This window comes from Sparus aurata, chromosome 19, assembly GCF_900880675.1.
Source record: "Sparus aurata chromosome 19, fSpaAur1.1, whole genome shotgun sequence".
NCBI classification, from domain to species: domain Eukaryota; kingdom Metazoa; phylum Chordata; class Actinopteri; order Spariformes; family Sparidae; genus Sparus; species Sparus aurata.
Window position 1 is genome coordinate 15,622,596 of NC_044205.1, and position 27,244 is coordinate 15,649,839.

Genomic DNA, 27,244 nt, shown 5'->3' on the forward strand with positions numbered 1-27,244 from the left:
CACCGGTGTGATCAAACAGTCCACTGATAAGCGGGCAGCGCCGTGCAGTTCAGACAGCGACAATGTGGAGGGGTTAAATCAGAGCTGCATGTATGTAAATGTTATTAATCACCCATCTGTCTTCTTTTGACACATGTGGCTCTTGGCTGTTTCATAGAGTCTAAGATCTCTGAGTGAGGGGTTGCACGGGAGTGATACATTGTGCATATGGAGGACACATGGAGGCAGAGAGCGATCAAACTTGTGTCAGACAACTAAGCTTTGATGTTTCCTCAGAACTACAGATCTGTTGGTTTCATTATTCTTCTAGCCGGCCCTTTTCTCATTCATAAAGTGCAATCTGGAGATTTAAATCTCCTAAACTTGTTTTTATATTGTATGTATTCATCTATAAAAATCAATACGCATGACAATAAAAGCATCAAGTAAAGTTAAAGCTGGGACGGCTAGGTTAGGTATAATTTATTCAGAGTTGAGCACTCATAAGACTATGTTCTCCAAGACTATGCAGGTGCGAGTTGATCAGATTAGCCTGACAGTGCTGGACACTGGCAAACATCCCCGCCACTGTCATTATTGCTTCATCCTGACTGGTGCTCAATAGAATGTGACGTCCAGAGCCCTTGAGAAGAGAGGGTTGCGCCACCGCCTTTCACTCCAAGGCAATTTCACTCAATGTTTTCACTGCAACGGCGGATCGTGGAGCCTCTCAATAGTTAGCAGCTAATACTTACAGCTCAACAGAATTTCAGCAGAAGAGTATTTATGCATTTATTGACTGCTAATTACTAATAATTTCTGTTCTGTCGCTGTATAGTCACGTATTTAAATTGTCCGCCAAAAACTTCCTGGAACTATCCGCGGTCTCTGTGAATCTCGCGACTGTCAGCGTTTTGAACTTCCGTCACTGCGACTCTCTCTGATCAATGGCTCTGGTAAAACTGTATCCCTCATTAACATAATGATGAATAATTATAGATTTAAACAATAATAAATGAATAAATAAAGTGGAATCTTAAATGGGAACAAAGATAAATAGTTAATACAAAGGCAAATAAAACAGGTTTATAAATGAATGTAACATTTTTAAAGTAAGTAACTGAATTTATTTTTGGTGAATTTAATAGCACAGTAATTTATTGATTTACTGAGTCATTTATTCACTTATGATTTTGGCAGGTTCAGTCCTCCATACGCCCACATTACACCTGTGAAAGCAGACGACATTAAAGACAAAACCACAGAAATCTCTTCTGTGAAATTACCCAAAAAAGAAAATTGCGTATTTATGTAGAGGCCCATCACTCATCTTAGGATCACAGCAGACAAATGCAAGACTCCCAAAATGATGCTAATGATTAAGAAAAAAAAAGCAATATGTACAGTGTATAGACACAGATAGTCTGCATGTGTGAAAAAACTACTGATTTGGCTAAACATGCACTCAGAAGTCACTCAAAGTGCCAAAAACCTACCAGTAGCCAAGTATATGATGTGAAACAGCATGTCTTTCCCCTGCACCACATCCACCGCCACATGAGTGAAGCGCACGTTGTCCTCCATGAAGTAGGGCACGGGAACCACGGGCTGGACCACCTCGTGCATCAGCAGAAACTTCTGAGCGTCCTGCAGGTTTCTTTCAGTAAGGTTCACGTAGGAGCCGGAGTCAATGGTGCCGCACTGTGGAGGTGGGGAGGACAAAAAGGACAAGTTTGACTGACTATGTTAATAAAAGCTGGGCTCTTTAGGATGGCGGGCCACATTAATATCTGAGTTTTTGCCCAGAAGTACCAGCAGAGACAGGGGAAAAAAGGGAAGGATCGAATGATTAAATGAACAAAGCTTTAAAGTCGATTGCCGCCTCGTTGTGATAGTTTGCTATCATCACAACCTAAAGGCTTTGTAGTCAATACACCGGGGCTGATTGGAGAAGAGTGAATGAATGTTTGAGTGAGCGAGTAGTTATCTGTTTTATTAGATTCTTCCTCATATGCATATATTGCTTGTGAGTACCACGATTGTAATGTTTCTGATTGTTCATTCAAAAATAAGCTAATATCTTAAAAAAATGTTTCATCTTCAGAGCTTCATTATTGCCTTTCATATTACAGAAAAAAAAACAAAAAAAAAACATATTCTCTCATGGTGCAATACCCTTCAAACAAAGTACCAGAAAAAGTATTAAAATGTTCGGATCTGCCTGAAAAACAGTCATGTTGGAATAACATAAGTATCTCATATAAATAGGCAGACTTCATTGTCACAGATTAATTTGGTTTTATCAGGCGTTGTTGGCTCGCCATCCTCATTCCGCATCCCAGCAGAGTATTTCCACCTGGAGTGGAGTCTGTGCCACAGCTCTTTGTTATAACGTCTAATATCTACTATGTACGATATTTCCATTACTTCTTTTATTAAAATGAGTTCAATAAAGCGAACGGTCCCCAAATGGGAATTAAAAGAGAGAAGGGGAGTTGAAAACATGGTTTGTATTTTTGTTACGAGTTCCTGTGTCTTTTAACAGTAAAACTGTTAATTTCTTTGGTTTTTAATGGCATGATTTTTACTAAACTTCTTTAGTTTCTTGTGGGATGCAAAATGTGAAATTATCTTTGGCTTTCCAAGCTGAAAGATGTTTCAACGAGCACTACATAGCATATCATCCTGCTGATAGAGGCAGGCCTTTTCATCATGGCACACTGTAGCACTGACAGTGTGCTAAAAAACTGCCAGGAATAAACAGTGTATTGTTCTGTGGCATGTTGTTGCGGTCCGGTGAAAACTATCTCCAAGTATCACCAGAGTAACTGCTAACTGCTGCTAACTAATTAGCTAAATTAGCCATGCAGGTAGCGGTCACAACATCAGAACTCTTATTCACATTCTGTTAATAATTTTAGTTTGAATTTTTGAATGAATTAAACTAAAATACTTACATAATACACCTCCTTCTTTGACCAAATAAACCATTTAAAAGAACTTTTCAGTTTATAGTAAGTACGTGTTTAATCTCTAAGATGAAAACAGGCGTTTTTTTTAATATGAAAATCTGACATTTTGGAGATACGTGGTCTCCCCAGGACAAGTACAACATTCATGCTTTTTAATGTAGTGCCTTTTTTTCCACCATGCGAAATGGAGCAAAGTAAGGCTTTGAGCCAGCCCAGCTGAGGCAAGTGCTGGATGACTGAAGCTAACCATGCATGTCCTTCTCAGTAAAAGAGGTCACCGGCTGGGGTCAGGACTGTGGATTGAGGCGCCTTCCACAAAGAATAGACCTGCTGCAAGACGTAGAGCGGCGGGGAAAACAAAAATAAGCCGAGCACGACAATTACACTAACCCAAATGACGGGTGCTGTTTTTGTTTTGTAGCGCAGATGTGCTGCACGGATTGTGCTCCGGGCTAGCCTCACCGTAGTTAGCTGAGACTGGACCTTGGGTGGTGATTAGTTCCCGCCGACTAACTTTAGTAGCAGCAGCACTTCTGGCCTTCCCTGGGCTGACAGATGAGAAACATAGTGGGCTTCCCCTGGATGGGCAACGGATCAGCACCCTCGCCACATCAGGAGATGAGATATTAAATCCCTGAAGCACAGGGAAATGCAACAGTGTGTGTATGTGCCTTGAATGCGGAGCCTGTGTGTGTGGGCTATATAATAACACATACGTCTAAGGTTTCCCTCTGGGGTTTGTCCTTGCATTGCGAGCATGTGTGTGAATCCCAGAGTGTCTGCATGATTGTGTTCCTGCCACAGTGAGACAAAGTTAGGCGCTGACCAGCGAGGGTCTATGACGTCTGTGAATGTACCAAGAGATGGATGTGGTGATTTCCTCAGAACAGTCAAGGTGAGGGATATCATTTGGCTGAGGGCCCATCCAACACTCAGCTGTCCCGCTCATCATCAGCACACTGTGCTCTGCCAGGGTGATAAGTGCCACTGCGAAATATGGTTGCATTACGGCATTTTTTTTTTTTTTCCAAATGGGATTTTGTTTAAAAACTCGCACCATTCTTATTTAAGCATTTAAAAGCATCCTGGTAACATCTGATTATATTATTTTGTCAGTTTTGGCTCAAATTGCTCAGAAAATGTGTTGAACAGAAAGTGCAGAAAGCTGACAGCTCTTTCAAGATAACAAAAACTTTCCATCCCCACTTGGCTCGGACTCCAACTCAACATATTTTCCTACATATGGATCTTAACAATGGATCTGGGGTTTTACAGTAAGCAATTACAGTATGACAGAAAACCTATAGAAAACGGAGACAGCATTAGCTCCAAACGCCTAACGAACATGACTCATAGGCTGAACAAAAACCAGCGGGATCAATCTGTGTGGTTCAAATAAATGGGGAGATTTTCTCTGCAGACACACAGGGAATTAAGCTCTCAATCAATGATCAGTGTGAGGGTTGACTGATGAGTTCACAGTCATAATTATCCCTATTTGGCAGCGATGAGCCACCCTCTATTTTCGCAGGCGTATTTGTACAGTAGATATGTGCCAGCGGCTGGGGGGCTTTTTATGGGAGGCTGGTCTGCCTGTAGGTGTGTGTTTGTGCATGTGTGTAGGTGTGTGCCCAAAAGAAAAAAAAAAAAGTGCAGGCCATAAATCCTGCGCTCGTAAATCTAATCCTCCAACATTGACAAATGCTTGATGAAGATGTCACTGAAAGCTAGATAAAGTGCGCATCGGTCCACCAGTGAGGAGCAGCTATTGTGCCGGAGCTTAAATAGAGGGATGTGGATGGAAAGGAGGAACTGATCCCGGTTTATCCTTAAGGAACACAGCCTTATGGTATATAAGGGCTTCTCAGTAATGTACCTACAGTATGCAGAGCAGGGTAAACCTGTGGTCAGCACTGACCGGATAGAGGAAATTGGTTTCCTTGACGGTAAGTTAATTTTACGTACATGTAGATAAACACATGATGGCAGCGAGACACGTTACACATTCATGAGTATGTATATGTGTTCTTCTCTGTGAACTGTCACAGCTAGCACTTTTCTGCATGAGCATGTCATTATAGATAATGTGTGTGCAACTTCTCGATAGCAGGCGAAGCGAAGCGAACGTTCGCTCGTCTGCTTGCTTGATGGAAACACGATCGAGGGGCCTACGATGTGGAAGTGAGACGCGTGTCACCCATTGGCAGCCAGACCTCAGAGGGAATTCAATCCCTCATGGAGAGCTGCGTGGATTAGCTCCCTCGCTATCTCCTAAGCCTGCGACAACTGAGAGCCACTTCTGCTAATAAAACATTCCCTCTGTTTCGTCAGCACAGAGCAGGGCCTAAAACCGGGATGAGCTGCCTCGGCACCGCTCGGTTTGTCCCCCTCCGGCCTTTAGTATGGAGCGTAAATACAAAGTGGCACTTGGGCAAAACAAGGACAGTTTATTAGAAAGGGACTACAGTTCACGGAACGAGGCCATGAAACATCTTTAAGGAATGACTGCGCCATTGTAAAAATCACCGGATTTTATAACGAGCAGTCGTAAACGTGTGCTCATGAAGCGGGATGATGGAAAGAGGGAGGAAATTAATGAGAGTGAAGAGCTTGCCGAGACTTTGAGAAGAGCTCATCAGGGTGAACACACATTCACTATCAGGACACGACCACATGCATACATTTCCTTAGGCATGCACGCAGCCACACATACTGCTACACTGATTGGACTGTATGTTGGGCCCAAAACACCTCAAGCATGAACAAACGATCATTAAGGATTAGCTTTGAACTTTAACATGCATACACAATTCACAAACTGGGGCGACTGCAGTAATGCCAGTGTTGGTCTAGTGCCCACAGACGGTTGACATTTTTGTTTTTTCCTGGAAAATAAAATGTGAAACAACAGCTAGATTTCAGTTTGTCCAGTATTTTACTTGGACATTCCCATCAGACTCAGCTGTATCCTGTGTTTCAGAAATGTTTGCCTTTCACACTGAGACAACTGTGTGTAGCCGTTTATCGGTAAAATCGATAGCCATCATCATGTCAAAATTTCAGTGCTTGGGTTGGGCATACCCATCGAGCACAGCTTTGCTTTGCGTTTAGGGTTAGTAAGGGAACGTTTGCATGGTACAATACTGAACTAATGTATTGAACATGGCATACATTATACCTGCTAAACAGCAAGTTGGCATTTTTAACATGTTAGCAAGCAGGTGTTAGCATTTAGCTGAAAGCACTGCACCCTCTCACAGAGCTGCTAGCATGGCTGTAGACTTTTAAGTGTCAGATTTGTGTGCTAGGTACCTCATCAGAAGGGTAATGAAAAAAAATGGGAAGGAAATGAGCTGCTCTTTGAGGACCATCTACAACTCTTGACAATTGAAACGCTAAAATAACCACAAACTGAGCGGAAGCAGAATGCACGGTGGAAACAATACAATTGTCTTGTTCCAATGTTTGTGGTGTCTTAAAATAGAAAGAAAACAAACAGAGTGGGCACTTCAGTATAGTTTTGTTACCTGAAAGTCCGGGTTGGGGTTGGGGTAGGGCAGCCACGCTGACCGCGAGTTCTCCTGGTACTTGAAGGGCCCGTTGAAAACCTGTGATATGGCACTGAGATTGAAGGCACACACCGCAGATGCAGCAATGCTGTTTCTGAAAGAGAGACACAGGGAAGAGAGACACCCAACAAAAGGGAGGAGAGGGTGCAGGGGATTGTGGATGAGGGAGGGAGAAACAGAGGGAAGTATTAGAGGAAAGAAATTCAGAAAGTTTGGTATTTATAAAACTGACCTCTGTATGTTTGTGTCGCTCCCAGCCAACAATACAAATCAAACACCGGACAGAAAGACTCAGCCGGTGGCGTAAGTGATCGTCATTATTGGATTATAAATCCAGGAATAGGACACAATTAAGCTGTTCGGCTTGTCTGATTAACTGTACAGATCTCGGGCCTGAAATACAGCTTTGACTTTTTAAGCTGTCAGTTTCAACAAGTCCCGGTCTCCTCCCTCCGTGGAGAAAGAAAGAATGGGAGTATTAACTCTCAACTCAAACTGTGAGACTTGGGCGATGTGAATTATAATCCAATGCGGCTGTTCATTAAACTCTGTGCCTGCAGGGGGATATGTTTCCAATACCCTTCAAAAGACTTCTTTTTCAGCAATGTGCAGGCATTGACCATAAAGAATAGATTAGTCAGCTTTTAATAACGGTCTGTGCGTACGTGTCGCTACGTGTGTGTGTGTGTGTGTGTGTTTGCGAGTGTTTGCGAGAGAGATGGAGAGACAAAAAGAGTAAAGGGTGTTTGTGAAAAAAATATTTTTCATATTTGGATGCAGCCCATATCTTATGCAGCGCAGCGTACACTTTTAATACATGGCGAAAAGCTTCTTTCATGGGATTTAAACATGAGATGGGACTAGAATAAGTGGTCCTGTTTGGAGGCTGGTTTGAGGCTTTATGGGAGGAGATTTCTCCTGGAAATTCAATTTAAGACACGGTTGTAAACAGGCCATGTAAACATCATTGTCACATATCACTCAGTTTTATATACTCAGTGTGCGTGGCATGAAAAGGTCACATGTCAAGATAATGCAGTTGCCGCTGAAGTGCCTTTGTTTACACAAATGACAACGTGATGCGAGAAACATACTGAATTATACATGAAGCTATTCTACGGGTGCATTAAAAAGAACAAAGAAGAAAAGATCAATCTGATGATAGGTGTTGATATTTTTCATCTGATCTCAAGACGCGGCGAGCTGGATCTCACTTCGGTTCATCCTTCAAAATGCAAATTAGACGTACTTTTAAATATACCAATGGAGCTAGGGTGAGCGTGGAAAATAACTTTTAAAAACACCTAAAATTGAATTCAAATGGCTTGATAATTGACTTAATTTCATTATTTACAAAGGCTGTATTTCTTTCAAATGAACTGTATGCAAATTACAATGGAAAATGAAAATAATAAGCACTTAGGGGACACAGAACAATTTGTGAAACATTTGCATAACAATCACTTGAGGAGGAAAAAGAAAAACATTTTTTTTGGAAACGCAAAGTTGAAATGTGTTGTGTATGAAAACATATAAATATATGTACACATTAAAATATGTATGTTAACATCATAATTGAAACATACTACACAAAACCTCTGTCTTGTTCAAGTATGTAGCGACGCAGCTAAACAGAGTTATGTTAGGGTTAGGGTAAATTATATTAGAAAAGCATGAGGACTAATTATCTTTTTATTTTTTATCCACATCATCTATGCGGATCATAAACTGGTGGAGGATGCAGAGTTTTTGCATGTAGCCATCAGGTTCCTGTTTTAAAATATCAGCTGAAGAGTGTGCTTTCAAACGACTCATGGAGCTAACCCTTGAGAAAACAAGGACCTGTTGTTTCAAAAATGACTCAGACTATATTCATTTATTTATTTATTTATCTATTATTGTAAACTTCATGTTTTGTGGAAAAGGAAAGTTTGACGGGTGGAGAAATTGCAACCGAGTATGTCTGCGTTTTATTATAATTTCAGTTCTGTTCGAACAATGTTGTGTTTTTTGAGAAGGGATAATGTATTTTAATTTCATTCCTATGATCTATGGGTCCAATGTTTCCCAGAGTTATAGGGCACATAATGAGAACATGACAAAGGATTCTATGTTCCATGGGTCCTTGGTTTGCTAGCTGTAGTGTGAGGGTTATTCGACTAGAACACAACAGGGGGGTCTATGTGTGTTAGAACACTGGAACATAGGACCCTCAAAGCTCAGGACCATGGTAACATACCATTCAGGGAATGTAGGGAACTAGGATCAGCGTACCCTTGTGACATAGCACCCTGGGAACTCAGGACCCTGAGAACATAACACGCTGGGAACATAGGAACCTTAGGAACATAGGAGGTTGAGAACTTAGGACCATAGGAACACAGGACCCCGGGAAAATTAGGAACCTGGGAATATGGCACCCTGGGAACATAAGAACCTGGAAACTTGGGACCCTTGGAACTTAAGGCTCTGGGAACACAGGACCCCGGGGAACATAGCACCTTGGAACCTTGGACCCTGTGAACACATGGCTCTGGAAACATGGGACCTTGGTAACTTGGGTACCACGGAGGATAGAACTATTGAAACTCAGGACGTTAGAAAACATAGCACCATAGGACCTTGAGAACTTACAACCCCGTGAACATAATACCCTTGGAAAACTCCCATTATTTTCATTGTACTTCTGTAAAATCTCATGTAACTCACACGTTGGTAGTGAAAATGCCGTAGAGTAGCTCCAGCTCAGGCAGGTAAAATGTTCCCTGAAGCTCGTTGTAGTTAAAGGGGATTTCTCCTGGTCGGGAGCAGTTCAGCCTGGCCTTCATGAAGGTGGTCCACGTGTCCTCCAGGAGGAAGCGGCCGCCAATGTCGTTCTTACAGACGCGGCCCGCTCGGGAAAACACCGTCCGGCCACAGTCGTGCTCCACCGCGTTCTCCCGGAAGAAGAAGTAGGTGAAGTTGCCGATATCGTAGGAGGAGACGAAGTTCGGCTCTGCGGAAGGAGAGGTAATGAGAGACGAGGAAAGTGAGTGGGAGAGAAATGACGAAGAAAGAAAAATTGAAGAAAGCAATGAGTAAGATGAAGTGCAAGAGAGCGGAAGAAGAAATACCCAAAGAACAATATTTAAGGCCGTGGGAGTGAGAAGGAGTGGGAGCGCGACTGGGTATGTGTTATGACTGATTGACTCACAGTGTGCGCGAGCGTGAGGCCCACACAACAGCAGGTGATCAGGATTAATAACTACAGGCTGTGTTATTAATGGCGTTGTGCTGTAATAAGAAAACTCATTTTTCACTCGCCGAACCTAAAGGTTAGGATGAGAAATGACCAAAACAGGTGTAGCGTAATAGCTCTCGCCCTATCTGAAACACGCGACCTCCACGACACTGTCACGGCGACGGCGTTCATCTTTATGTATGACATTATTGGATCTAAACCGCACACTTTATTCTCGCTGACAGTGATTTAATTCACCTTTAAATGAAAGTGTTCCCCCTCCTCCTCATTTCAGCGCTCCTCTCCCCCGTGCACCTTTGGAGGGCAGCGCGCGGGGAGACAGAGGGAGAAAAATCAATTCGCCATAAAATTAGTTATTAAACCTTTTCCCAGGAGGTGGCTGCAAAAGCGATGTATATGGTGGCTTTTAATTTATTTTTTCAATCTCGCTTAAATGTGAATCAGATAAAAGTCGCTTGCTGACAAGATACTGATTGACCCGCTCCTCTCTAGGCTGGACACCTTAAGCTGTCTGATGTTCTCCCGTCTGCAACCGGGGGAGGTTTGTGCTTGAAGTGGGTCCAAGCTTTCGGGGTGGGGGGGGGGGAGAAGACATTGATTTCTGAAGAATTCACAATTTTCATGCTCTTTAAAGAAAGGGCTGAGATAAATACGAGTTTCTAGTTGCTTAGTAACTTTAGAAATAATTGTTTTGACTGACACAAAGGCAACAGAACAATTACGTGGAGGACTTTTCTTTTTCCGAGAACTCGCTCGACTACTTCGCGCAGCAGAGTGGTGATTGTGAGTGGGAATACAGTTCTTCAACGGAGGATTCCAGCTCCCATGTTATATAAGCATCTGCCGTGCCTTCAAGTTTTCTTAAGCAAAAAACATTGAATCCCCACCAGCTGCAGCTCTTATGTTCAAATAGCTGTGACGGGGGGAAAGGAAAAAAAAAAGGTGGTTTTCTCCTTCATTTTGTTTCTCGCTGTTTAAAATGCCCATTTATCTTTATGTAACGACTCTTACACGCATTTACATAAACCGTGACACGCCCAAACTTTCCTACCGTTCAGCCACTTTGAGTTGTACTGTGCGGTGCGCAGCGGTGGCAGGCCGCCCAGACTGCGGTAGATGGCGGGGTCTCGCCCGGAGAAGTCCATGGCCGTGGCAGCGTAAAGCTCCCCGCTGGAGGTGATGAGAGCGGTGGAGTTGTGGAGGGGGTTGTAGGGACACCTGGCCATCCCGCTGATCTGATCATGGATCTCTGTCAAATTTGTCAGCTGCGGTACAGAAAAAACAGAAGAAGAGGATGAGTTAGGGGACGAAAGTGGCAGGTTTATAATTGAAAGAGAAAAAAAAAAGTGGGCATCAACAAGACGTGGACGGTGCCCGGAAAATGATTTGGATTGGAGTATCCCTTGAGTTAAGAGATGAAAAACATTAGATGTAATGTATTCGGGCATTTTCTTGTTATTTCTAAATAATGGATCGTTGCAAAAAAAAAAAAAACCCTGCATGAAAAATATACAACAGGGTATCAAAGGGCAACATTAAAATGCAAACCAGAGAAGTCTGGTAATGTTTTGTTTGTTCCTGCCAATATGCAAATGGTGCGAGCTGAAAAAAACAAAAAAAGATGAGAAAAAAAGAAATCTCATTATGTTTTGTTTGGTTTACATCTACTGAGAAACACAATAATATATATAAGCAAAAAACCTTCAGGAGCAGGAAACATAATCAGAGAAGGCATTTCGAATCATTAGCAGCATAAAACACGCAAATGGAGCAGCTGCTTCAAGTCCGATGTTAAGGAACCACCTGCTCACACAAAATAAATCCTTAAAGTGGCTCCTTAACTTAAGTTCCTCTTGGCTGCAGTGTTTCCCCCGCTTTGGTTGCTCTTGTCTCTACAGGACAACCAGCTGTTCGTCTCGTTATAACGTTATTATACCACAACTTTGAGGAGCCTCTCTGAGATCAAAAGAGGCTTGATGCAGTCTTCCCTCGCTTTTCTGCCTTTGAAAACGAGGCCAAATCCGACTCCCCGCTTTTAAAAAATACTTTACAGCATGACCCTGGCTTAGCCCTGACACACTGCACTGGTTCCTAGTTTAAAAAATAAATAAATACAAGCCATAGCTCAGTGACTCAGCCTTGAATGCCAAAAAGGAGTAATGCATTTTATAAATCTGAGATGTAATTATATTTTACGGTGCAAAAGTAAACACAGTGTGTGTGTGTGTGTGTGTGTGTGTGTGTGTGTGTGGGGGGGGGGGGGGGGGGGGGGGATTAGTTTGTGGATTGCGCTTCCATCCAAGTTCATCTAAGTTCCGAGGGCACGTGCATGTTGCAAAGAAAAACAGATTGAACAGATATTTAGGTTGATTCTATTTGCAATTACTTTTCCATCAATCAGAGTTGCACATTTTTTTGACTCCTCGCTGCTTGCAGAGGCCCCTCAGGCGGCGGCGGAACGAGTCTTGAAAGATTCACGGCACAATCTCTCCTCTCACCGACTAAATAATCTGTGGACAGCACTTGCAGGCCGGACTTCGATCAGCTGCATGTGTTCAGGCGACTTCTTCAGCCAATTTCCTCGGAGCTGGTCGATCTGGATCAAGGGTTCTGTTAACTCCTGCCACCTCTGCTCCGCCCAAACCACAACAAAACAGAGCAACTCTGTCTGGGCTCTGCCGGCCTGGGATGAAAGCGCGGTATTGACGGGATTCGTTCATTGGGCCGGAATAGCCGCCTTTGGGTCAATCGGGTCATTGAGAAAAACAAGAGGAGGATTGCTAAATAGATGGGCGGCAGTGCATCCGCTGCATTTTTTAGGACAGGGTCTGAAAGTCGTCTCTATGGTGCACCCAGCAGCTGTACGAGCAGGACACTGAAGTGACTTTGAGTCTTTCTGATGGAAACTTTTCTTTAGTAAGGGAGAGCTCACAGCTCAGACAGACTGCTGGGAGAGCCAGTTGGTTGCTAATCACGCCGCTACAGAGACACTATTGTGGCTTTTGAGAGAATATCTAACTGCCACACTATGACAGGAAATCTAGACACAAGTTTTTAATAAGCACGACACATCCTAGCAGCTACCTGTCATGTGAGTGTGAACAGAATTAAGGAGTTTTCACCATCGGTTCTGTTGTCGCACGTAACTTCTTTGCCTTCGACACACTTCTCCTACTAAACACAGGTGCTCACTGCCATCCTCTTCTAATAATCATCTTTATCATCACCAATCTGATCATGAGCAGCACTCGCATTATCATAACAATACAACAGTTTTGAGAAATGCGCTTATTTGCTAGCCTGCCAACAATAAAATGAGAAGATGATGCCACTCTCATGTCTGCAGGCTAAATATGAAGCTAGCCAGCGGCCCATTAGCCTAGTTTCCATTGGACAGAGCCAGGGCCGCTGCTTTTCTGTTTCCAGTCTTCATGCTCAGCTAAGCTAACCAGCTGCAGCCTTTTCAAATGTAGAGAACAAACATGAGAGTCATATCAATCTTCTATCTGGTCTAACTCTTGGCAAGAAAGTGAAAACTTGAATTTCCCAAGTCGAACTTCTCATTCAATATCATCACAGGAGCAAGTTTGTAACAGTCACAGCAGTCACAGAGTTACGTGGAATCAACACATTTGTTCTTCTGTCAGATCGAGCCGTAACTGTAACATTTAAAACACATAGTTAACATGGTGGTCCAACCCATCTGACATTTCTGCTGTGCTTTAATTGATGTACTGTGTTGCTATGCTTACATCTTTCACACCTGCCCCGCGTAGACATCCTAGGCTTGCTGCTAATTTGGAGTAAACTCAAGTAGTTTATTTCTGTGACCCAAAAATTAAAGTTAGGTCACCAATCTAACATCAGTGAAGGAGTTGTCACTAATGAGCTATGAAAGATTCAAACAGATGCTTTGAGATGTGCACACTTTGAAATAGCATCATGAATACTGCAATCAAATTGTACATCAGCTTGTGCGTGACGCAGGGGTATTCTTCCCCTGCGGAAGTTACTGTAAACAAATATTGTGATTGGTTTATGCATTATCTCAAAATGATGTTGTTCAGGTGAGCCTTTCCAGGATGTCCCATTCATACTTTCTTTACAATTTTCTTGGGCTTTTGTTGCCCCTGTACCAACTGGTTAATATCCATATATATATATATATATATATATATATATATATATATATATATATATATATATATATATATATATATATATATATATATATATATATATATATATATATATATATATATATATATATATATATATATATATATATATTTGGTTTATATACAGCATCCCAGAGCCATTAAATGGTTGCAATCAATATGTTCTTTTTTATATGTTTTCATGTGAAGATGTTGTCCCTGCTTCTCTCCTCATTAATAACTGATCACACATTAAACATTTAAAAAAAAAATTTCTATCATCACCATGACCACGCTCATTATCAGCATCATCAGCGTCACCATCAGGGGCAGCGCCACTAAAAAGTCAGACAAATTAACAGCTGTTTAATCTGTAACCTCCGAGCACTTATTAATCTAATACAGCATTCTGCCCCTTCCCAGTTCATCCATCACGGCTGGTAGTAAATCTGTCGGAGCGTGCTTTCACTGCCGTTGCTGTGACCAGTGTTTCACATTACCAGACGTTCAGTGGGTAAATATGACAGTGCCTGATGAAATACTGCTATAATAATGTCATGACATTTCAACTATATGTATTTTCGCAGCGGTAAACAGTCATTATGAGCCTGTGACCTTTGGATGCAGGGCTTTTGGACAAAAACAAATGTCATCATAATAGTAAACTCCTGCCGTCTTCTCCGCTGATATCCCACAAAGTAGACGCAGATATTTGATATGTTCTCAGGTGAGCACACATCTCGTGACATTTCATTTTCTGTGCTTAACTTCAGTGGGCACTTGTCACCAACAATAGCAGATAAAAAAAGTTTTGTAGTTGACACTTTATTTACTGAGAAACATGGTTATTAGCACCAGACGCTTTTGTAATAAAAAACGAGAGGGTGTCAGCGAGTCACGCACGAAAAATAAAGATGTTTCAAGAGCCTGCTGACACACAATAGCAATTGAAACTGAAAAATCTCACTAGACATCTCTTTAAAATATGGGTTAAAAAGCTTAAAAGGAAATTGCAGATGCATGGGAGATAGGGGGAGTGAAAATATCCGAGTGCACTAGAATTAAGTATAGTAGAAAAGGCAGCACGATTTGACACAAAGAATAGAAGCTAGAATGCTGCATCAACTTAAGAAAGAGGGCACAGCAGCAAAGATGAAACGAGGATGTGTTTACTTGTAGGCCGACGCCAAGATCATCAGGAGTAATGAGCTTAAGGCGATATTTTGATTGCGACGTTTAACGAGATAGAGGTAACAAGACTTCTCCAATGAGCGGGCTTAATAAGATTCATCTTGTAATTAGTCTACATCCCTGACTGCACAACAAAGTAGCTGAGAAACAGCCACAGGAGCCGCCTATAAATCCTGCCGTATCAACGTCACGACTCAGTCGCACCTCGATTAAATGCGTTGATCAACTTTGACCTTTCCTTCTGACATTGTCAATTCAATCAATGACGCTTCAGCTTACACACTGGCAGTGTTTAACAGGCTTACCCAGCTTGAAAGATCGCAGCTATTCAAGGATAACGACTTATAAAGACATGCTCCTGCGGCAACAGGCTGTCTTGTATAGGTCTGGAGTGAGCAACGACATATGTTACACATATTACATAGAAAGACTGAAACTGAGCAACCACGGCTGCTCTCGACTTCTGTAGCAGCTACACGGCAATGTGAATAGGCACTTGCACCACTTGTAAGACACATACCAACGGCAAACACACTGGAATGTGTCAGAAAGACTATTTTATACTAGCCTTTTAAAAAATGAAAGGTGTAAGGCTCGGTGAGGAATAACACCACTGAAAAATCTGTAAACGTAAGTTTCTGACAAAGCTTAATCACTGCAAATGCAATTAATGTCCAAAACTTTTTGACAATTTACCTTTAGCATTCTACATTTAAATTCTTTGATGTGAGATGACAGATCTAGGATACTGATGAACTTTGTGTAACAGTAGCACAAGCAGAAAAAAGTTAGTCATTCTGAAAAATGACTTGGTGACTTCTGTTGAACAGGCATACCTATGTAAAGTTTGCGCACCTTATCTCACATTTCGCTACCATAAACTAAAGATTGTACCGCACCAAGTAAGGTGGAAGCGCCTAGCCAGTTGTATGATGAAGAATATGTCATGTCTTCTTTTAAAACTGGCAAAAGCTGGGGCATCAATGTGCATCTATCGCCCGGGGAGGGGCCTGCTCACTTTACTTTGGCCAAACAAGAGTGTTTACATGTCAATTCAAACAGAAACATAATCCTACATTGGTGTTAGAAATAATCAGCATTCAAAATGGAAGAAAATGGAAGAGAGAGAGAGAGAAAGTCTGCTGCTGTTCGTACCGTTCGGTTGGTGCAGATGGGGGTGAAGGCGTTGGTTCCGCAGGTAAACAGCCTGTTCCCATTCACCAGCAGCACCCTGATGTAGTTCTGGCACTCCTCCTGTGAAAACACACCGGCAAACGCACATATCACAGTTAGCGGCTAGCAGCGCCATTATCTACCCATTGACAAGCAGCAGCAGTAGGCAGAGGGACAAAATTACACTTTATGCCAATAGATGAGACAAACACCTGCAAACCATGGGAGGGCTACTCTCAAACGTGGCCAAGCTTGACAGAGTCAAATCAAGGCTAATGCCCACACGGCTTAGCCATGTCACATCTTAATTCAGCGGGGACCAGATTTGGAGAGGGATCTGAATGAGGTGGAGAACAGATAAATGCAGCGGGAGTGGGAGAGGACCACTCAGGATTAGTTGAGAAAATTGCCTCGGCTTTGTTGACTAGTCAAAAAGTGAAATGAAAGTGTAGCCTCTCACGCTTCATCCGAGCATGTTTTCTCCCCACATTAATCAATCCGAGCCACTTTTCTTTAAATTATAGTGAAGTACATGCTCACCACTATTTTTCTTGGCTCGCTCCTCCGCTGAGGTTTTGGCCTGGATTTTCTAGTAAACCACTCTGCACTTGGTTAAAAAGCACACAACAAATAAAGCAGGACAGGCGGAGTGAATGATTGACTGGATGATTGATCGCGGGCGAGTGTTATGAACTCGCAACATAGCTGTCAGGCCTCACTGAAGATTTCCATCAACGGAACTCAAAGGCAACAACAACAGCAGTCGGTATTCATGTCAGAGAGTGGCATTTGTTTTTGTCCTAGGACGCGGTAATAAACTCATAGGGTCCCCTCCATCTGAAAGGGTCCACGGCCGGGTTGGTGAGGGCCCCTCGTAGAAATTTAAAACCCTGTAAATCTGCTATTGTCTGAGGCACTTGAGGTGCCCAGGGCAAGCTCCGCTCCCCCCTTCTTCCCCCCTCTCAAGGGCCTGATTTAGGAGTGGAGGGCACTGTAGGAGAGATGAAGGGAGGAAGGAGGGAAGGGCTTTTATTTCACCCTATCAAGATGGAGGTTGACTCATAAAACAACTCGTTTCCTGGTGCTAAGCACAGCCTAAGTATGTGTGCATGTGTGTGTAGTAACACTTGTTATGAGTGCCTATATATCTGTGCTGCTTGGACAGCCCGTTGTGTACTGTACGCTCGTGTGTATGAGGATGCAGGGCTGTGCGAGCTCTGTATAATTCAATTCGTCTCCGCCGTTTGTTTCTACGGTAAATAACGCTGTGTTTAATATTTACCCGGCCTCGCAGTCTTGACTTGTTTATGAAAACTTCCTGACAAATGTTCCACGTTGGTACTGTAATACAGAGGCTGTTATGCTTGGATCCCGCATTATAAAACAAAACAGAGGCAGCAATCAAGTCCTGTCAAGTCAGTTTAACTCTCCTTTCTTCTCCCGGTTGAAATAAATCAAATACACAAGAGAGGAGCGGACACGTGTATTAAGAAAAAAAAAAATACAATCACTTGTAAATTCGCTCAAAGCACGGGCACGGTATCTGCGTAATAGCTTAAGCGATGGTATATTGCGGCGCGCTGAGCTGGGTAATAAAGCATCGAAAGCCCTGTCAGCTGCGGGAGAATGAAGTCCTTTAATGCTATTCTTAGTGTACATCACAGGAGCTGGTCCTCAGGAGGGAACAGTGAGCAAAACAATTTGACTCTTTTAGACAGCCGTGACTCTCAAGGACTGAGGTAGCTTTAGTCTGTAATTCACAAACGGCTATCTGGTGCTGGCCGGCCCGTGCATGCCTATTACGGGCCCCTAACCACCTTTCACAGGAGGATAAATACACAGCGGTGCGCACACAAACACACACACACACACAGGGATCAGGGCCGGGCAGTTCACCTACAAGTCAAGTTCCTGCTCCTGACCAGCTGTTTGGTAGACTGAATGGCAGCTAACCACATACAAAAACACACACCTCTGCACAAAAAGAAAAACAATAGGAACTCCCTTTATGCGAAGGCTATAAATAAGGGTTGGGAAAGCTTTTAACTTCACAACATGTTGGTTTATATCCTTTCTTGAAGACAATCCCACGTACAAAGCAGGGATTCACAGTGAGTCTATATGTTGAAGAAAAAAAAAAAAAGCTCAACGTTGCATTCAGGCTTCGATATGTTTCATCATAACTTGACATTTTTCTTCTGATTTTCGTGAGCTATTCGATTGATGTAATGTCTTCCCTGAAGGGAGATATGTGATTTCTGCTTCCAGAAGATTTTGACTTTCTCTCACCATTATCCCTCACCAATCCACTGGTGGGAAAGTCCAACATCTGGGGCCGTCAGTTTCACTGGTAAACAGCATTCATCCATGTGTTATTTTCGGGCATAACCAAACCCACGGGGAAATGTTGAACAGTCATTAGCTGTTTTGAAGGCTGCAGCTTTGCAGCTTTGCAAAAGTGTTCGGCAGTGGCGGAGGCTCGCTTTTTAGTTAGTAGTTGTTTATATTATATATATATATACATCATATATATATCTTTCTACATATTTTTACACTGAAACTGTGTTTTTAAATGACAGCTCAAAAAATAAGTTAAAACAACAATGACTTCAAGGTTAAGGGAACTGAAAAAAAGTCAAAAAATGAGTCCCTATATCGTCGAGAATGGTTACGTTCTCTGTGTTAGTTTTCTTATATTAAATGTAATTTGATATTTTGAATAGAAAATAGACAAGCATACTTGGTCAAATTTGGAGGTTTAGCAGTGTATTATTTCATAAGTCATCTTCTGGGGCTGTTTAAAGTCCTTATCGTGGGTTTTAAATCTTTTGCCAAGAAATTGGCGTAGTTTGAGTAAAGGCAATATTGGCCGAAAGGTTTGTAAAGTCGGTGACTCCCGTTAAAAAATCAACATGTTCAATTATTGGGTTTCTGATAAAATACCTGCATAACAATTGAATGCCCATCATCCCCAGCTGTGTTTTGTGTTAAGTGCTAATTAGCCAATATTAGCTATATTCGCTTTAGCAACAGGCTAAATTAAGATAGTGAGCTTAGTCAACATTTTACAGGCTTAACATCAGCATGTTAGCTTTGTCATTGAGAGATGTTAGCATTTAGCTTAAAGCAGCTATGTCTAAGTTCAGCCTCAGAGAGCAGCTAGCATGGCTTTCAAGTTTAGCGTTACAATCATCGTGTGGAGTTTGAAATATGTTAGAAATCATCCTAGAGGGTCCAACACAGAAATAGTGTCGAGTTGAATAAAGTGTGCATGTAGGATTTGTCTTTCACACATCAGTACATCAGACAGTATTTGAATAAATACCAGTTTTGATATTATGTTGTCTGGATTGTTCCCAAGAAATATCTACAGAAGTCTGCATGCTAACCAGCTAGCCCCGGCCCATCCTGCTCCAAAGCTAACTGAGCTGAATAGCTAAGGCAGCTACTGTTAGCAGCAGTAAGCAGTTACTCAGATGACATGCTGCCCCTCGGTGGTCATTTCTTATATAATTCACTAAAATTATGTAAACACTAAATTTCTGAAGTGAACGGAAAGTCAAAAAAAGAAAGAACCGGATTCATGTAGTACACCTTTTCTCAGAGAACAAGAAGACTTTTATATAACCAACACAACTTGTTTTCACAACACGGTGACACGAGTTAGATAGAGCAATATAACAGCCAGACATTTCAAATACTCAGACATCACTTAAACTCACCTCAGATTTTCCACGACTGAAGCAGGCTCCCTTGGTGAACTCATCGCAGTGCCACTCAGCCTCCTGCGGAGAGAGAGAAAAGCAGCATTGAGGCTCCCAATAAACCATCAAGAAGAAGCAAACATCAGAAAACAGTTGGCGCCGTGTCACCGCGAAACACTTTGAAGACCACTCAGGGAACCCAAACAAAACACCGCCTGGCTCTCCACTGTGGCAAAAATCCCCACCTTTTTGAAGTCAATTCGACGTCTGGTGACTTGATGTCTGAGATAGCAAGGCAATAAAAATGCCACAGAAGACGGGAAAACAAATGTAAGAGAAAAAAACACCCTGAGACGAGGGTTGACTTGAGTAGGAGGGATTGATCAAAACAGAGGCGAGCAGTAAGTGAATTTGACATCACATCCTCACTGTACTCAAAATGTCCCACATACACACACACACACACACACACACACACACACACACACACACACACACACACACACACACACTTATGGGTGCACACTTTGAGCACACACAAGTTTATAAGCCACGTTAAATACAGACACAGAATCCAATTAAGGTGCATACCAAGACGGGACCTCGAGAAACGAAAGGCAGAGACGGATGCCAAACTGATTTATGGGCGAGGTAGAGGGAGGGATCCTAAGACATAACACGCGAGTCCCCAGAGCAGGACGTCAATGTGATTTACATGTGAGGGGGAAAAACAGAGGGACGCCTTTTTACATTTCATCCCAGGAGGGGGAGGACTGAGAAGATGAAACCTCTGCTCGTCTCCTCCGCGGGGTGAAGACACCGGTGTTCTCCAATTCCTAGCATTTAATTTCAGTGTGACCTCTGGGCGTTGGGGGGGGGGGGGTTCTCATTGATAAAAGTTCTCTATTCATGAAACGAGTGTCGGCCTCGGGACAGCGGCGGGCCACTAAGACAATCACGCTTGTGACAGGCAGAATCAGCCGTCACTGCCACCAGCTCCCTGTGACTGGCAGAGAGAGAGAGAGGAATACTTAGCATGGAAACTGGCGGGGACGCTAATTCGCTTAACACAGAGTCACGAAAAAAGTCTCTAAAAGTTAAACTATTCCAGCTTCTGTTTGGGCCACAGAGGTACCACTCTCTTGCAGTAATAACCTGGCTAGCTGCCAGGGGCGCAGGCCTTCGCTCTCTGTGGGAATATAGTAAATATCGCTAACTGAAAGAGAATATTAGATTTCACCTTGGTACCGGGATTGTTTTATGCCAGGACAGGAGGGGAAGGAAAGCCGAACCCCCCTCAGCACTTTGGAGAACTTCTTTCATTTCCTCGTTCGAGAAAGCTCGGGGAGTTTTTCCTCTGTGTGTTTTACGACAAGGCCTTTGCTTTCCGCCTCGCTGGCCTTCAGGAGGGCGTAGAGACGGCGGCCAGTATGTACACACTCGGATAAATGCACACATAGGCAGTAACAGGAGGGAGCTTAGAGGGAAGAGAGAGCTCGGGCTGCGGGGTGCTATTCAGGGAGGATAAGATATGGAGTATTAATGGGAGCCGGCTCCTCTTCTTCGTCTTCTCAGTGTGTGTGTGTCAGTTCACATTCCAGGCCAAAGCAGGCTATTCTGGGGCCGCGCAGCCGCCGCAGACACAAACCACACACATCAGCATGGGCGGCTTGGCCTGCACACACAGCACCACAGCGTGTCCCAGCTGGGTTGGATGTGGGTGCTGAAAAGTGCTTTCACTAATCGCAAGGAGGGGGGGGGGGGGACCTGTTAATGGCCCGAGACCTTACTCACTCATATTCAGTGTAAAAATCAATCATAATACGATGCAAAATTACAACTTGAGATCAGATTAAAGGGAGCAAAGTGGTTGCTTTTATCATTACGGGTCGATTATGTGATTTATCATCATCTGGAACAGTTCAAAGCAGATTCTTCCAGAACACCATATATTTCCATTACATCTCCAACTTTATGGCCACTGAAGGAGGTGATGTCCACGAGCATGTAAGTGGGGGATGCGCTGGCATCATTGACCATAAAAGCACACCCTTATCTGACCGCCCCGAAATCAAATGGTCCAGAGTAAAGAGCAGAGTCGCAGGCACGCGGAAAGGCAAGTGCAAGTATCATTAGGAGACATTAAAAGCTCGTTAACATGCTATTGTTCAGCCACTGTGCGCCGAAGATGAATCTGTCTTTAGCAGAAAAATGGCTGGAATGTGCCGTCGTTAAACAATCATTCTTGGCTTTATCAAAAGAAACTGCGTCATAAAGACAGCTTTTTTCTGCGCCTTTGTCACCTAGAAGGAACTAAAACGGAGCCTTAGAAGGGAAACAAAGAAGATGGGAGACTAAGAGAGGACACAAATTAAATTTAGTGAGCTGAGAATGGTAGTGAATTTCCCCACAAGAACAAAAAAAAAAATATCCACCATCGCACTGTAATCATCTTCGGGGAAAAGCATCCACTGGATATTGTGGGAAAGGAGGAGATATACAGCTGTTAAAGGATAATTATGGTTTATTACAACTATTTATTTTCATAGTTTTGGTTGTCCCCTTTCATCGGGTACAAACCCTGATTCCCAAAGAGTTGGAATTTCGTGTAAACGTAGAAAAAAAACAGAATGCTTTTTCACATAAACTGTGTTTAGTGACGACAGTTTTACGAAGTGTTCTACAAACATGTGTTTCACAAAGTGGTGAACCTCGCTCCATCTGTACTTGTGAACCATTGAGCCTTTTGCAGAGGTCCCTTTCATAAGCAATCATGATACTATCACCTATCACCTGAGGAATGTCCCAAACAGGTGTTTTTTGAACTATTTTTTACTTTTAGATTTAGAATAAGAATATATTTACACAAATCAATGTAGTCGATGAGGTAAGACAATAAATGAACTGCCCTTGTACTGTTTTCAGTTGAGTTCATCTTAAACGGATTAACAAATAATCACATTAGTACATAGCCCCCCAACTTTGTTTGAAACAAGGTTGTACGATAAGACTCAGCAATGAGAAAGATCTGGGACAACAGAGTCTCACAGGTCAAATAAATATGGACGGTCAGATGATCCGACAGGTTGTAAACAAGACAAAAATCTATCAAGATTCTGGTGTCATCAAGGATGCATACAGGCCCAAAATATGGATAACATCATTTAACTAGGCAACCGGGAGTCAGCCAGAAGAGGTCTCAAATGCATCTTCTCTTCATCAACTAGGCCAGAAAAGGACAACTGTATTTTTGCTTTGTGGTCCTAAAAACAGGTAATCTCACAGAAGCCGTTGGGGAGCAACTTTCACAGGAATGATGGGGATGCCATCTTGGAAGGCTGTGTTCTTGACACATATAGGATAAATATGGATGTTTACATTGAATGGTTGGGATAATAATTTTACCCACTACATCATGCTGCGTGGTTGCAGCTTGCAACCAAACACCCCTTGTCTTGCCCTTCGCTGCTAAAAACAGGAAAAATGAAAAAGGCGCTCGCTAGAGTCAGTGTCTTGTTTGTTGTTATGGGCTACTGTAGGAACAAGGTGGACTCCATGGAAGACATGCTACCTCCGTAGCCATATAAATCTTATTTTCAGGTGATTAAACACAAATGAAATATAAATATGTTTATCTTATTCCATCTCCTCCAAATGAAACCTCCTAAAATCGTTCACACTGGACCTTTAAAACTGGTATGAATATCAGACTGCTCCCTTTTCTTGCCATGTATGACAACATTGCCATATTACCACCCTCCCAGTTCTCAGCTCTGTGAGCACAGTCTTTTTGATACCAAATGGTACCCTAGCCAAAACAAAAAAAAAACAAGGCCAGTGTTAAAACCAACCAGAACAATCCTTTAAGCAAGATAAAGTGTGATTAAGATGCAGAAATTCAGCAGGCTGAGGGAACTTGGCACAGTCGGTAGCAGTCATCTGTTGCTTCAGGGAAGCTGAAGGGAAAAAAATCCTAAGACATGTTCCGTGTCTTCGCCCTCTCCGCTGTCCCCTGTAATGGGTGCAATCCTCAGAGATAAACCATTGTGCTCGGGACTCACACTGAGGGGCCATTGTCACTGCGAGGTGGGTGCAGGAGAGATACCAGGGGAGAGGGTGGGCAGGGAGGGAGATAGACAGAGACAGAAAAAAAGGACGGACATAGGAAAATAAGGGACAAACAGACAGAGAAAAAAACAACAAAGCGAAAACAGAGTCCAACTTAGGAGTCAGCCAGAACAAGGGAGACAGTGTGGGCAGGAGTGAAGTAGTCAGCGAGACGGAGGAGGGAGTGAGGAGCTGAATTCTAAAACAGCACTGTTTCCAGACATGATACTGAATATATTTTGCATAAGGAGGGTCCGGAGAACACACTCGCTGCTGACAGCTGTCTAGCTTCATGAAATGACTGGCTGTGCGTGTCTCATTGCAAGGGGGCGGCGGGGTGGAAGAGTGAGAGCTGGACAAATCCTGCCGGGGAAAATCTAATCTGTGTTATGAATAGCTGATATTACCTTTTGATGTGCTGGCACAGTATTTACCATTCACACTGATGTCTGCTGATGTAAGCTGCTGAAAGATTTACACGCCAAATTGGTCTTGATGTAACGTCTGCGCGAGTGTGTAGGTCTGAGTCACTACATCACATAAAAAGATAAGTTGGTGTTGTAGTGACCCCCTGCTACGCCTCTTTCTACTCAGACTCTCAGCCCTCTTACTTTGACATGAAGCGCTATGATAACGCTAAACGTGCTCGTATCTGCCTCTCCGATCCCATTGATGCTTTTTATTCCATGCATTTAAATGGCCGTGTTAGCAGGGTTCCAGTAATTGAATTAGCAATGCTTCCAGAGCTATGGAGGACGGTTCCTGTTAGCTACAGATTAGCAGGGCTAATTGTCTGTCTGACAAAGTGTAATTGCAGGAGACAGGCCCATGAAATACAACATGTGCGACTGAAAGGGAGGCTTTTGTTTTCTTTGGAGTTCCCTTCCCTCTGTGCGACACAACAATGTGATGGGAAGTGAAGAAAAATGGATGCAAAATATACATCTCAACATACAGTCTGTGTTGCCAAGGGGAGCTGTTATGGATAGTGTTTTCATGGAGGAGAGAGAGGGGCTGGACTGAATATCTACTATTTTCCTCCTCCTCTGGTGCTGTATTGAATGGTGAACAATGCCAGTGATCCTCCTCATCCCAGTGCTTATTGACTAATGCCGTGCCACAGTGTTTCTGTTGAAACCCAGCCTCAGCGTCTGCATCCTGTTTCGATTTAGCTCGGAAAATGCACGACCGTATTGGATTCTTTGAAGGGGGCGCTTTTTTAATTTCTTCGCACATTAGCACCTTTTGCGTCAGAATATCGTGAGGTTGCCGAGCTCTCATTGTGCCTGAAAATAAGACACTCTGGGGCTTTCGGGACCAGCATGAAAAGGGTGTTATTAGACCAGGTGTGCGTGGGTAAAGATGGAGCGTACTCGATGACGTCAAAGGGCATTATTTGGTGAGCTCATGGGCAAACAGGGAAACGAGGCTGAGTGGTACATGGAGCCGATTTGGCCATTCATCAGCCCTGGCAACACAATGGGAAAATTGAACACAATGCAAATGCAGAAGAGCCAATTCATCAGTGTTCATCCCCTCTCTGCACTTGGCCATGGAGGGTGCATAATGGCGATGCCAGCATTGATTCGCATGCCCAAGGTTGGCAGGAGCGGCGGGCACGGAGCTGAATGAAGGACGGAGGGGGCAGAAGGACAACGGCAAACAGATATGAGATATAAAGTAGGGATCACCTGTAGATCAAGAAAGGGTATTTTTGCTTTATGGCTGCTGTTTTCAAAGCCCATTCTTTAGTTGTAGTAGCTTTAAATGCCACGTCGGTAAGGGTAAGGTCAGTTTCTCCTTCACACCCCCCCCCCTTCAGCTGCAAAAGTTTCTAAGTGGAGCAAACGGAGGAAAGTATCAACCTTTTGTTCTTGACAGTGTTTTCCAGATCAGTGAGGATGAGGGTAGAGGTTGACAGGGGGAGGAAGGCCTCTTCAAGCTGGTAAGACACTGCAGAAAAAAAAAACTTTAAGTACCAGATATTAGCTCCAATCAAGGCCATAGGGAGGGCTGGCTCGTATTGCAGAGCCTGGCTCTTCCCACTTCAAACCCTGATTGCCTTTCAGTTTGAGTACATGCTCGCAAGTTCACAGCCTGGGGACCACAGGAATCTGCCCAGCTCATTTGCTCTGGCAGAGAAATCTAGTCCCCCTTGCCTTTGAGAAAGATTTCTATCCGATTGGTACTTATCTGGCCACTCACAACTGTTTTATTTAATATGGCACAGGTCTGACATGATGACTGACTGAGGAGCGTTACTGGTTCAGATAGTCACACGTTTCACTGCTCTGACAGTTTGGAGGCCTTTTGTATTGTGTCGAGGTTGGTTCAGCGGCGCACCAGGCCCACAAAACTTAGATCAAACTGTCAAATGAGGCAGTGCTGATCAAATATTTATCAAGATTCTACTGCATTGCCTTGAATGCCTTCAGATGCACAATGTAGTGTACTGTTTGGTTGTATTACAAGATGGTTTGTGACCAGGTTGCCATTTATTTCCTGCCTGAAGTCTGACAGAGAACAGACCCAACCATGCAACACTGCTCTGATAGGTCACGATTAATTGCATTGATAGGTTTAGGTCTATCAAATTGCGTCCATAGGCATTGGGGTCGTGACCCCTCATGACAAACCCGAACCCTTTGAAAGCAAGCAAAGATAACTCAGAGGGACCACACTTACATGCATTTGCGAATACGTCTGCCAGGTTCATGAAACTTCGATCAAACTGTCCAACTAGGCAGTGTTGATCAAATATTTATCAAGATTCTACTGCACTGTCTTTTTCTCGCCTCAAATGTTTTCAGATACACCTTTTAGTGTACAGTTCAGCTGTATTGCAAAATTGTTTGTGACAAGAATGCTTTTGTTTTTCCTCCTTCGAATCTGCCAACAGAGCAAAACCTTTTGTTGCTCTGATTGGCAAGCGTTACTCAAACGTATTTGCAAGTTAGTCTGCCAATGCACGGCTAGCAAGTCCATGCAATGTGGAAGGTCTTCTACTCATACTCATGATTGTGATAGCATCTCTCGGTCATGTGACGAGTTTCTATGACAGATCATCTCATAAGAATGGACCCGAATGAACTCGTCTCTCAGGACTTACTGAAGACCTGAAACTCTGAGATGTGGCCACGAAAAACAGATG

At 43.1% G+C, this 27,244-nt stretch overlaps 1 protein-coding gene across 4 annotated transcripts in view; it reads right to left on the minus strand.

Moving 5' to 3' along the window:
* Positions 1-27,244, minus strand: part of sema5a (sema domain, seven thrombospondin repeats (type 1 and type 1-like), transmembrane domain (TM) and short cytoplasmic domain, (semaphorin) 5A) — a 137,140-nt gene that overhangs the window by 54,929 nt on the left and 54,967 nt on the right. For all 4 annotated transcript variants that reach the window (XR_003981721.1, XR_003981722.1, XM_030398608.1 and 1 more), the window contains exons 5-10: positions 20,005-20,067; positions 16,265-16,363; positions 10,813-11,026; positions 9,230-9,515; positions 6,479-6,614; positions 1,476-1,680 (exon numbers count right to left, since the gene is read on the minus strand). Coding sequence is in view for 2 of the 4 variants with exons in the window: in XM_030398608.1 (XP_030254468.1) it covers positions 1,476-1,680; positions 6,479-6,614; positions 9,230-9,515; positions 10,813-11,026; positions 16,265-16,363; positions 20,005-20,067 (1,003 nt within the window). In the remaining 2 variants the exon portion in view is untranslated. The remainder of the gene's footprint in view (positions 1-1,475; positions 1,681-6,478; positions 6,615-9,229; positions 9,516-10,812; positions 11,027-16,264; positions 16,364-20,004; positions 20,068-27,244) is intronic.